The 12,088-nt window shown below is 43.4% G+C and overlaps 3 protein-coding genes across 17 annotated transcripts in view; 2 read left to right on the top strand and 1 right to left on the bottom strand.

Annotated features, from left to right (window-relative positions):
* The first annotated feature begins 2,916 nt into the window (after window positions 1-2,916).
* Window positions 2,917-7,581, top strand: setb (SET nuclear proto-oncogene b). The gene is made up of 8 exons (XM_076979605.1): window positions 2,917-3,268; window positions 4,329-4,386; window positions 4,477-4,619; window positions 4,856-4,959; window positions 5,062-5,175; window positions 5,286-5,456; window positions 5,557-5,700; window positions 5,838-7,581. The coding sequence occupies exons 1-8, from the start codon at window positions 3,196-3,198 to the stop codon at window positions 5,856-5,858; spliced, it is 828 nt and encodes a 275-aa protein (XP_076835720.1). The 5' UTR covers window positions 2,917-3,195; the 3' UTR covers window positions 5,859-7,581.
* Window positions 7,494-10,596, top strand: dync2i2 (dynein 2 intermediate chain 2). Its single transcript, XM_076979604.1, has 9 exons — window positions 7,494-7,623; window positions 7,761-8,015; window positions 8,107-8,216; window positions 8,303-8,460; window positions 8,581-8,690; window positions 8,853-9,020; window positions 9,168-9,406; window positions 9,507-9,664; window positions 9,852-10,596. Exons 1-9 carry the CDS (start codon window positions 7,546-7,548, stop codon window positions 10,082-10,084), a joined length of 1,509 nt encoding a protein of 502 aa, XP_076835719.1. The 5' UTR covers window positions 7,494-7,545; the 3' UTR covers window positions 10,085-10,596.
* sptan1 (spectrin alpha, non-erythrocytic 1) overlaps window positions 10,331-12,088 on the bottom strand; it is a 26,113-nt gene continuing 24,355 nt past the window's right edge. For all 15 annotated transcript variants that reach the window (XM_076979589.1, XM_076979593.1, XM_076979595.1 and 12 more), the window contains 5 exons: window positions 11,796-11,992; window positions 11,488-11,541; window positions 11,231-11,377; window positions 10,961-11,108; window positions 10,331-10,775 (listed from right to left, as the gene is read on the bottom strand). In XM_076979589.1, coding sequence (XP_076835704.1) covers window positions 10,650-10,775; window positions 10,961-11,108; window positions 11,231-11,377; window positions 11,488-11,541; window positions 11,796-11,992 — 672 coding nt within the window. In that variant the 3' untranslated portion in view covers window positions 10,331-10,649. The remainder of the gene's footprint in view (window positions 10,776-10,960; window positions 11,109-11,230; window positions 11,378-11,487; window positions 11,542-11,795; window positions 11,993-12,088) is intronic.

The following is a 12,088-nucleotide window of genomic DNA, read 5'->3' as shown; positions in this document are numbered from 1 at the left end:
GAAATGGTCATTTAAGAAAAATATTTGTTTCCTTTCATTCATCATTTGTATATGGACCCCTCTGATAAAGCCTTGCTCACCCTTTGGCCACCCCTTGAAAAAAAGTCTAACTCCATCACTGCTTTAGTAGGCTATGATTTTGTAAAAATCTACACCTGTATTTTCCAATTTATTTTCTTTAATAATTATAATTCTTTAAGTTTCATTAATGTCATTACATAACATTATACACCATCTCAGAACATTTCATATTCATGTCTTATTCATATTTATTTTTTATTCATAAAATTAGATTTTAATTCCTATTTAGCTGCATTACAGTATGATATGAGGGCATGCTGCTAGAATAGGCTAGTCCCAAGTGTTCCAAGACTGAAGAAATAAGTCTCAAAAGCATGGACGTAATTTTCATTTCATAGGTGGGGGGGACACAAATGGGGGTGCCAGATCGTTGACGGGGGGGTTGTTGAACGAAAATTGTTGAGGGGGGGCAGAGAATGTACCGGAGCGGTCGTTTTATGCATGGTCCTAGCGTTAGATTCGTCGCTATTTAAATAGCGGTTTTTTAACCGTTAAAAAGTGGGGGGGGGGGAACATAAATTACCCCCCCCAAATTACGTCCGTGCTCAAAAGTTAAGAGTCAAGATGCATTAATTGTCATTCCAGCTATATTCAATACAGTACAGTGAAATTAAACAACCTTCCTCCAGGGTCAATACAAAAGAACACAGGTGCAAACAACAATAAATACAAAATGCAGGACCATCACAGTGCTGGTGTCTTTGCAGATGCAATGTGTGATGTAGATGTCCGTAATGGAGAAAGAGAACCCAATGATCTTCTCACCTGTTCTCACTATTCTCTGGAGTGATACAGCTCCTCCAAATGTTCTCTATTTACCTTCTGTCCTGGAGAGGATGATGGGGGGGGGGGGGGAGAGATGAGCTTTCCTCAGCCTCCTCGGTAAGTCGCTTTTGGTTGTGGAGCTCTTGCTGAGGGTCAAGCTGAGGCTTCTCCACTACACGAAGGAACTTGGTTCCTATAACTATTTCCATAAAGGAGCTATATGTGTCGAGCAAAGAGTGATCACCTCCTACTTTCCTGAAGTACTGAAGTCACCTTACTACTTTCCTGAACAAGAGTCTCTTTTGTTTGTTCATATTCAGTGACAGGTTTTTGATCCTGTCTGTGGTGGCTCTAGGAAGAGGGCATGAATATTCAAATGTACTCAAATGTAGACACTGCATATTGCTGTGTATGCAGACATTTCAGGCCTCCCCAAAAAACTCAGTATTTCACTCAGCAGCTGGATTCCGCAATTGTAAGAAGGTGACTTACAAAGAAGAGGGGATTAACAATTCATGCACGGTCTGAGCAGCATAAACAAGCAAGAAGACTGTTTGCAAGAATAATAATATTGATTATTACAGCAGGTCATTTCGCTTCACCCAGATTTCGCAGCAGCCGTTGGATCTGGGTGAAGCAAAATTACCACTGCTGGGCTCAAAAATCTTCTGGACCCAATCACTAATAGCATACCCCACACCCTTTCTCCAAAACCAGGAGTTGAAGGACCAAGGTATGCGGTCAGTTCCAAGCCTGACTCAGGGGAGTGGACGCCCCTGTGGTGCATAGTCCCATGGACTTTTGTTTGGGCATGGGACACAAGTTCGGGCTTGATCACCATGTAGCTAGCCACATTTGATGAGGGTGTCTAGTGTTGAAAGGCCAAAACACCCCCTAATTCAAAGGAACACTATTGACGATATGTCCTAAATTGATAGATACAATCCCCATGCCACTCTTACCATCAAGGAAACTTATGTGACCTAACGTATTTATGAATCCATTATAATTGATAGTTGTTAATATTGTAAAGCAAATAACACAAAAGTAAAAGTACTGAATGGTGAGCATTTATTAATCTTTTTATTACAGAAATCTGTATAAAATATTGATTACTGTTAAATGTTTACTTTTGCTTCTTAAATGCTGGCACCATAATGTAAGTAAAGTAATCTACCCCTCTTGACTACTGGTCCCAGTTTGGCCCATCCAGTCTATTAGCTGATGCTCCTCCTCTGTGTATGCCAACTTGTCATCCCTGCTGATGAGGCCTGCCATGATCATATCATCAGCAAACCTGGTGATGTGGTCTGAGCTGTGCACTGCAACTGTGGGTGTATTTGCCTGTAGAGCATTTTATCATTGCAGATAATAAATGTGGTATTTTCTTGATTGAATATTGACATATTTATGTCTTTCCACATTTTATTCCTTTTTAGTTATTTGCACACAACCCAGACCACCTACAACTTAAAGAAAAGAGGGGCAGTTTTTTGTTCAGAATAATGATATTATTATTATTATTATTATTATTATTATTATTATTATTATTATTATTATTTCTTCATATTATTTCTTAATAATCAACCAGTCTACTGATTCTTTGGTTTTACAATGGTGGCGTAAAAATTATTATAGTTTTAAGAACAACTTAGCATGTGTCTTTGGGTTTTTGAATATTGGTTGTTGAGTCTTAAGGAGATTTAGTCCCACCTCTTTTTCTCCATATTCCTCTGAAGGCTAGTCTATTTGTGTGTTTAGTTTAAAGGTAAATAAAATAGCAAAACGAGACTACGTATCTTCAAAGGTTTATTAGCCATAGTCAAGTAGGCGTACATCAATTTCTTTTTTCCCCAAATACGTGTATTCTTTTACACTTGCTATCATCTGTTATTTTTACTATCATCTGTAAAAAACAATGTTTCACCCACTCTCCAAAACAACTTCCTCTTTTCACAATTTACCTTTCATCCACCCAATCAGCGAGCAACGGCGGGAGCGAGCGGCGTTTTGTAAATCGTCCCCCCCTCCCTCCCCCTCGGAGGCGGGGTCGCGTTCAAGTCTCCTCTCCTAAAGCGCGTTCTCAGAGAGCGGCGGGCGCGTGAGTGAGCTCGAGCTTTAGTGGTGGCCGCGGCGACGAGTAGCGTGATCGGCGTCTCGTGCTGTAACTGTAGGGGAGCGCGACGGCGGTTATTCACTCGCACTTCTCCGACAAAGGCAGGACGAAGTTTTTCCCCCCCTTCTTCCTCAGGGGAGATACATTTTTTTTGTGAGGGAATATTTTTCTGTGGAGTTTGAAATAGTCCTCGATCGAAAAAAATAATAATTTAAAATAACAAAAAAAAAATCATGTCAGCTTCAGCGGCGAAAGTGAGTAGAAAGGAGCAGAACTCGAATCATGACGGCGCGGACGAGACCTCGGGTGAGTAATGGCGGCCTCCGCACCGCCATTTTCACCTACTCTCTTCTCTGGCGCGATATCACGGATTTCAGTTTTTTTTTTTTTTTAAGGGAACTCAAGTTGTTTAAATTCGTGTTTATCGCGACTCGGGTGTATGGAGCTCCGCGGCGGGCCCAGCCGGGCGAGCTCCGTGAGGTGGTTGCGAGGCCGCGGCTACATGAGGAGGCCATGTTCCCCCTCATTGTGCCACGCACGTTCAATACGAGACGACGTCTCCTCAGACGCGCTCACTCGTGTGTTTAAACCTCGCGTTTGTGCCTCTCAAACTCGGTAAATTCACCAACACCCGCACGCTTGTCCCCGTTATCTCACTATTATAGTTTTATTATAAATGTGCGTAACTAAAAATGGCAAACGGGTGTGTTAGCCCGGTGGTGCTAGCCAAGCTATCGCGTTATTGTGTCTCCCCGCCATCACCGCCCGACCTGCATGTGTCTACCAGCCGGATTAACACCGCACAGCTGCTGAATTTACTGCATTTTTTACATGTTCTTCAGTAAATGCACTGCCTTTCGGACGTTTAGTGTTTGACTCTTGCGACTAACGCTTAAATAGGCGGTATTTGTGGCGTTATGTGGCCGGCTAACCCGGAGGAGACGGGGCGCCCAGCGTGCGGCCTCGTTCATTCAAACCACGCGGCCCTGTGCAGCAGCAGGAAATCACCGCTCGGAGGGACCCGGGTGCCTTTTATAGACTTGAAATGATCGTATAATGAAACGCTTCTGTCACGTTGCCTTTCTGCAAACGAATCGCTTTGCGTTGTGTAATGCATGTGATATTTTGGGGTTGTTGAATGGCACTTTGCGTGTTTACATTCGCTAGTGACCGATAGCAGGTCGACTACCTGGCCGAGTCAGCTGGGTTTAGGCGGTACATATCGTCAGGGGCGCACACACAACTTGCTCTCCGTGTTATAACCATTTAATGTTATCTTAATTGTGAATATCAAGAGATTAACCAAGTTTAACCAATTTTTCTCCCCCCCCCCCCCACATTTTCTATTGTTTTTGTCTATTTTTAGAAAAAGAACAGCAGGAAGCTATTGAGCACATCGATGAAGTACAGAACGAAATTGACAGGTAATGCACAATTTCTCCTGCACGGCTCTTTAGTTGCACTGTATGCTTTGTTTTCAAGTTGTCTTAAAAAACTTTTTTGTCCCTTTTTAGATTGAACGAACAAGCAAGTGAGGAAATTTTAAAAGTAGAGCAGAAATACAATAAGCTACGCCAGCCGTTCTTCCAGAAGCGATCAGAACTCATAGCCAAAATTCCGAACTTCTGGGTCACAACATTCGTCAACCATCCACAAGGTAATTGATGGAGAATGTGGTTGTGTTCACTGGCCCTATGTCTTTGAAATCCATGTACAAGTCATTCAGTCATATGTGTAATGTTGAATATTTTCTCTATGCTCTGTAGAATACAATTAATTTGTGTTAATATGGTCATTCAGTCAAGAGTAAAAAAAAATCTGATTGTGCTTTATTTTGTGGTGATCTGTTATGATTTATTAATCCTGGAGTGTAACTTGCTATGATCTCTTTAGTGTCTGCCTTGCTTGGTGAGGAGGATGAGGAAGCGCTTCATTACCTGACCAGGGTGGAGGTCACGGAGTTTGAGGACATCAAATCAGGTTACAGAATAGATTTTGTAAGTAGCCACACTTCATCTGCTTTAATGTGAAGCTGACTGGCATAATAAAGATAAGCACTCATAAACGTCAGCACTAATATCAGTTTTTCTTTTTTTCAGTACTTTGATGAAAATCCATACTTTGAAAACAAAGTCCTCTCAAAAGAATTTCACTTAAATGAGAGCGGTGACCCTTCCTCAAAGTCTACTGAAATTAAATGGAAGGCCGGAAAGGTTGGTATTTGTATACGTCTTACTCTGTCGGGCAGCTCTTCTGGAGTTAAATTGGAGTGGAGTGCTCCATTCCATAAAGACATTGGTTTAATATGTTTGTGAAATTTCAGGATCTGACAAAGCGTGCTGGACAGACACAGAACAAGGCGGGAAAAAAGAGGCAACACGAGGAGCCCGAGAGCTTCTTCACCTGGTTCACTGACCACTCTGATGCGGGGGCTGATGAACTCGGTGAAGTCATCAAGGATGACATCTGGCCCAATCCGCTTCAGTACTACCTGGTATGGCTCTAATGCTAGCAGTTGTTTCATACAAGTGAAGATGAGTAGTGATGTAACAGGAATTGAGTGCAAATAATTACTAATTCAACCCTTCCTCCAGGTCCCTGACATGGATGATGAGGAGGGAGAGGGTGAAGATGAGGATGAAGAGGAAGAGGAGGAAGGATTAGAAGACATTGATGAGGAAGGAGATGAGGAGGAAGGAGAGGAAGATGAAGAGGAAGATGAGGGAGAGGATGGAGAGGTAAGATATAATGACCACTGACTGTGCCTTCAAATGCAATGGTGGTAACTAAGCATTTTGGAGTAGATGCATTTAGCAGTTTTGATCTGTGTTTACAACCCAAATGAACTGTACTAATCACCCCCTTTTACCCACAGGATGATGGGGAGGAGGACTAAGAGCTGATAAGGACATATTCCTACAACCTCCATACCTGTTCTTTCCTTTTGAAGTCATCCTCCAACCCGAGGGAGCAAAAAGCTTTTTGTTTGTTTTTTGGTTTATTTTTTATTTTTAATTTTGGTTGTTTTTTGTGCTCCGTCTTCTGTTCTACTGAAGCCTCTCCTGTCCTTATCATGTCTAATACGAGTTAATTCCCTGGATATACCTGCATTGGAAAACTAGTGGCATCTCGTTGCTGAAGCCTCTTGCGTCGTCAACTATTACACCATCTCCAAAGACAAATACAAGATATTAACAATCTGCACGTCATCCTCTGTAGACTAAACTGAAGTAAATAGCAATTTATATAAAAGTATATAAATACATTTTTTTCTGTGAATGGTTGTGAGTTGAAATAATAAGCCATGGTGCAGTGATGACTTAATCATAGCATACATACCTAGCCACTTCTCTTTTTCTTCATGTATATTTTCTTTAATGCAGGGGTGGGCCCCAAAGAGTTGACACTGTTTTTCCTATGTGATTATTGGACAAATGAAAAGCACCAGCTTGTTCTTGTCACCTCTTGTAAATGTTTGGGGTCAATATCAGGGTATGACCGTTATTATTGTAGGCAGTTAAATGGGGTTGGGTGGGGCAAGTGGGTATTTGACACATCAACATTTGGGTTTATGTTGATTGAATTTTCATTGTAATGTTTTACAGACACCCATGAGGTTTGAAATTACATTTTTAATAAAAATAAAACACAAAAAAACTTCCTCTTGTAATTTTGAGCTTGGCTAATTAAGGATTTATTTAAATGAGAGAAAATAAAATGTAGAATCTTACAAGTTAATGTACATTGGGTCTTTTATCCACTTTCTTCCATTCCATTTTTGGAAACGTTCAGGTGTGTGTTTGCTAAAATAAAATGTAAACTCGTTGATCAAACACTGAAGTGTATTTTAGATTAGTTGGCTTTAATCTTCAAAGGCTGTTTCATGACTTTCTGGGGAATTGAATTTGACCGGGAATGTAGGTTTTGTTGATCATGCCATTACTTAAAACCTAACGCAGAAATTGTCAAAGTGGGTTAATTCTGAAGAAACATTTAACACCGGCGCTGTAAATACATAAATTGAGAGTATATAACAATGTAGGGTGTAGTGAGCAGAACGATGGTCTTCCCTAAGCACTTCCACTAGATTGGCCATTGTCTTCCACAGCCCCTCCGTTTACTACTCTTGGAGACTGAGATGTAAATCCTATAAAACTTAATAACAAACATGGAATGTTATTTCAATAGGTTGCACATTACCAAATAAGTAAAAAAAACTTGTTGCGAGTGTAAATGAGCAAGAGCGGAGTGGTTTAGGGGACTTTGTTGTGGTTTGTACACACGGGTATCCATGGTGTTGGGATTAGATTAGCCGCGAGGGGCTTTGATATAATAGTGCGAATACTGGTCCATATGGTACTTAAAGGTTTAATTTGTTGTTAGATCATTACAAAATTAAATGGTGAGCTAAAAGAAGAGGGTGGACTGTATTCTGTGAACAACAACAACGGCCTGCGAGCCGTTTTGTTTGGCTAGCTAGCTTACGCTACTCAGCACTGGGGTCGTTCTCTGGGTGACCAGTGTGAACGGGATTAATCCGGATTAATCCGACAGGAAAGGGCTCCTGCTCCAGTCTGACTAAAATGTTCACGGATGAATCACTCGATGTTGTTGGTTTGCCGTCGTCTTGGAAAAAGACTCACCAACAGGCACACGAATCGGTACGTTAAGTTAGCTGTAGCTGACGGTAGCATTAAAACCTACTTGCGTTATCCAAACGCCGAAATATGGCCGAAATAACCGAATTAAACCTGTTTAATGTCGTATTTGATCTCCCCCACCCCCGCGTTGTGTTTAGAAATCCTGTCAAACGAATCCGGTTCACACTGCCGAAGTCGCAGCGCAGGCCAAAACGGTTTCAGAAAATGGCACACAAACGGATCCCCAAACACGCCTCGGAGAACATGTGGGCCGCGACCTCCCGCCCGACTCTCCCGGACTGAAGGAGTTCTTGGGCCGAGTCGAGGACGAGATGGTCAAGGAACTGGTGAAGAACGCAAAGAGCCACGCTTTTGATGGGTTTGAAGTGAACTGGGTCGAGCAGAACCAGGCGGTGAGAGCCTAGTTTTGCCACTCTCACCTTGCTTGAATTTATAAATCACATTGTTCTGATTATTTGTATGTGTGTGTGTGTGTGCATGCAGGTGTTTTGCTTACACCATCTCGAGTATCCTGTTGCAAGAAACAAGGGCCTGCATGTCACCAGTGTGTCTTGGAACTGTACCGGTTCTGTTATAGCCTGTGCATTCGGCCGGTAAGTTGCTCTCTGTCCACACTGGTCCATTTTGAGGAGTTTGTGTCGTTTGGAGTGAGTGGAACAGTGTGATCACTGCTTGGCAGCGTTGACGATGGAGACTGGAGCACTGAGAGGTCATATGTGTGCACATGGAACCTGGATCGTAGAAACCTGAATCCAAACCATCCTGACCTGGTCATGGATGTTGCGACACCCGTCATGTGCGTGTCGTTCCATCCCATCAGGCCATCTCTCATTGCTGGTAATTTTGATATACACGTGTGCATATATGTTTGTGTTTAGAAAAGAGCGTCATGAATTAAGTTTTGAATTATGCAAATAAAAAGAAAGATGTGTCCTTTTCTGTTCTATCGTTCCTCAGGTGGGCTCTACAACGGAGAAGTGATTGTCTGGGATACAAGTCACACTCAGGACCCTGTTTTAGCACAAACAGGGATGTCTCCAGATACACACAGAGAGCCAGTATATGAGGTATTTGTCTCTTTTACAAATGACTCATTGTTTAACAATTAACCACATTGACTTTAAATACTACAACTGCACAGGTAGCAACCAGTTTAACATAAGTTGGCTGATGGTTGTCAGCTAAGTGACATTCTGAGGAATGATGCCCGTGTGTGTCTGTGTGTGTAGGTAATGTGGCTTCCTGGGGCTCAAAGAGGGCAGCTGAGTGTTCTGAGTGCCTGTTCAGGAGGCAGAGTCCTACTGTGGAGCTTGGATGGAGTGGAGGGCAAACTATCCTTAACTTCTGGTTATGCTCTTGTCAGGCACCAGGTCCCTCAGAGCACTGCATTCAGCAAGGTTTGTGGCTGTGTGTTATGATTACCAGTCTACTTGATTACTAGCCTCTTAAAAGATAAGACATCTTATCATGGTCAACTTGGATTAACGGGGAAACTCCTATACAGGAATAAAAGACCTTGTGCTTTTTTTTCTTTATGTTTTAAGCCATACACCAGAGGTGGCATTAACATAGGAGTGACCTCTCTGACACTGTCACCCTGGGACCCAGACACATTCCTTGTCGGCTCTGAGGGGGGCCTGGTACTCAAATGCGCTTTCAGTAGTCAAACGGTGGCTGCAGTGCCCTCTGATGGCGAGAGTGTTACACTACATGCACCCGCGCAATTTTCTTTCTCGCCAAGAGGTGGCCCGATACATTCTCTTCACTTCTCCCCATTCCATAGGTGAGCTTTGTTTTGAGATATCAAGTGTAGTCTTCGTTTATATTAAAATGTCTTGTACAAGTCCTGGGCTAATGCCGTTCTTGCTCTTTCCTTGTTTTAGGAACCTGTTTGTGAGTGTTGGGACTGATGGCTTGGCCCATATTCACAGTATACTGCAACCTGGACCCCTGCTATCTCTGCGAGTTTCTGACTCGTACGTCTTCGGAGTGCGTTGGTCACCTGTTCGGCCTCTGGTCTTTGCTGCGGTCACTGGACAAGGTGGGTCTCATCCAGAGTGGGCAAATATGAAAATATCTTTGGTAACATTAACTGCTGAGGCAAATACTGTGGTGTTGTCTTATTTATAATTTAAGTGCAATTAATAAATTGTAAAACACAACATGCTGTGATCGTACAAAAAGGGTCTTGTATTTCTGGTTAATAGAAATGACTCCTCCTCACACAGGTTTGGTGCAGGTGTTTGATTTGGGTCGTAGATCACTCCGGCCAGTGGCCACAATTGACCAGAAGACCGAAGGCCAGCCAGCATACTGTCTAGAGTTCAGCCCCCAGCAGCTGCTGGCAGTGGGCAGTGCAGACGGCACGGTCAACATATGGCAGCTGAGTGCTGACTTAACAGAACAGGGCCAGAGAGAGACTGCCATTCTGGAACAGCTGGCCAATGAGGTGGCAGAGTGAGATGGAGGTGTTCAGACTGCTGGATCTCTGTTTTTGAAACTTTTAGGTTAGCGGTACACGAACATAGCTGTGTATGTATATGTATGTATGTATATAACCTATACAAATATATAGTTTGTGTGTAATTGTATTGCCATTTCAAAATGGTCACTGTTTTAATGATTTATAGCATCCATCTGATTTGTTCAGCTGTCTAGTGCTTACTGGAACCAGTGTCACACGAAACCAATGTCACACGAAACAACATTACCAGTTCTAACCAGTAGCGTTTATTGATTCACACTGCAGAATTATGGGTGGTGTTGCAGTATATTCTCTATAGGTTTCTTAAAATCAAGCGAAGCACTGAAACAGGTAAAACAACCACAAAATGCAGACAAGTCTACTACACTAGTGTTAGTGAAGCACAAAGAAGTGTGAGATATAGTTAAGAGTAAGGGCAATACCTAGATACAGATACAGGGTGCTATAGAGATTCTAACGTCAGATTCATGCAGTTCAGCTGTGTGTCCTTGTGAGGGCAAAACGCATCCCGATTGGTCACTGGCAGGCAAGGGGGCGGGGATCAGTTGACGAAGAGCGAGCGAGTGAATTCCACAAAGTCGAAGGCCGACGGTAGCTCGCGTCCCTTGCTGTCCAGGTACGGCTTCATGTGGGAAATGCAGTAGTCTGCTTGCTCCTTGGTCAGGTTCTGGACAGGGTGCAAGGAGAATCCAGGTTATGAGACATGCATTTAATACAAAATGTCTTAATTTTCTCTTCATTTTTAATTTAATTTTAAAATTTATCTTAATCCACATTTTTTTCCAAACTATTTCTTTGTAATTTGTAGATATGCTAGAACATGGCGTATATAAAAGAAGTAAACGTGTGTACCTGGTAGAGTTCCTCCTTAGTGACGTAGGGTTTGTTCTCGGCGCTCAGGGCGCGGAAGGCGCTCTCGATCTCCTCACTGGACTTCACATTCTCCGTCTCACGGCTGATCATGAAGGCCATGTATTCCTGTAAGGAGACGTTGCCATCCCTGCATGCCCAGGACAGAGAGAGAAAGTTGAGACGAGTGGGCTGATGTGTGGAGGCATCTGGGTGGGTGAGGGGACATGTTTCTTGCAGGTGGCGGGATGGTGCTATGGTGAGTGTGCTTGCCTGTTGGGATCCACTGTGTCTAGGATGGACTCAAATTCTGGGTCTGGTTCTCCTTCCTCCACCATTGGCAGGTCGTAGCCCAGGGAGCGTAAGCACGATTTGAACTCCTGGTGATTCAGACGACCCGATTTCTCTTTGTCAAAGTGCCTACGGCAGAAATCATGGCCCGTTACACGTGATGATACAGTGGAGATGTGGGGTTGTAGAAATAAATTCAAATAGATTAATTTATTGTTTTTGTATTTTGTATTACTCACTTGAACATCATGCTGAACTCCTTCAGCGCCTCCTCTGTAACTCCTGTGGTGTTTCTACAGAAATCGAGACGAACATCAAGAGGAACTTTAAGTCAACAGCACTAGTATCCATCAGCTCACCAGAGACCTAAAAACTCAGCACTAACTTCAACTAGTGAATTTCACATCTAATAGAGAACAAAAAACAAGTCATTCTGACTACACTGTACGTGTTCCTGCCCACGTATAGAGAAAACACGTCTGTGTGAGCACCACTGAAGGAAGGTGTGTGTTGTTCCTGAGAGGTACGTGTGTGTGAGTGTGTGCACCTGGCCTGGATCTGCTGCTCCAGGTTGTGCTGCATCCTCATGCCCAGCTGGTCCAGTTGGTCCCACTGCTGGGCCAGCCCCACCGTGCTGTGCTCCGTGTACTTGTTGTCCAGGATCAGCGCCTCCTCCATGGCTGCTCCCAGGTCCTCGATCTTCTTCAGCTGGCTGCGCATGGCACGAATCTCCTGGTGCTTGCGCTGTACGGGCACAGGGCCGGGGCGAGGTCAGAGGTCAAATCGCCCCAGCGTAGCGGCCTGTCGGCAGACCGAGAGCCAAAACATGGATCCGGGTTT

The sequence above is a fragment of the Brachyhypopomus gauderio genome, chromosome 18, assembly GCF_052324685.1.
Source record: "Brachyhypopomus gauderio isolate BG-103 chromosome 18, BGAUD_0.2, whole genome shotgun sequence".
In the NCBI taxonomy this organism is placed as follows: Eukaryota; Metazoa; Chordata; class Actinopteri; order Gymnotiformes; family Hypopomidae; genus Brachyhypopomus; species Brachyhypopomus gauderio.
Note: the sequence above shows the minus strand (reverse complement) of the source record. Positions and strands in the feature narration are given on the sequence as shown.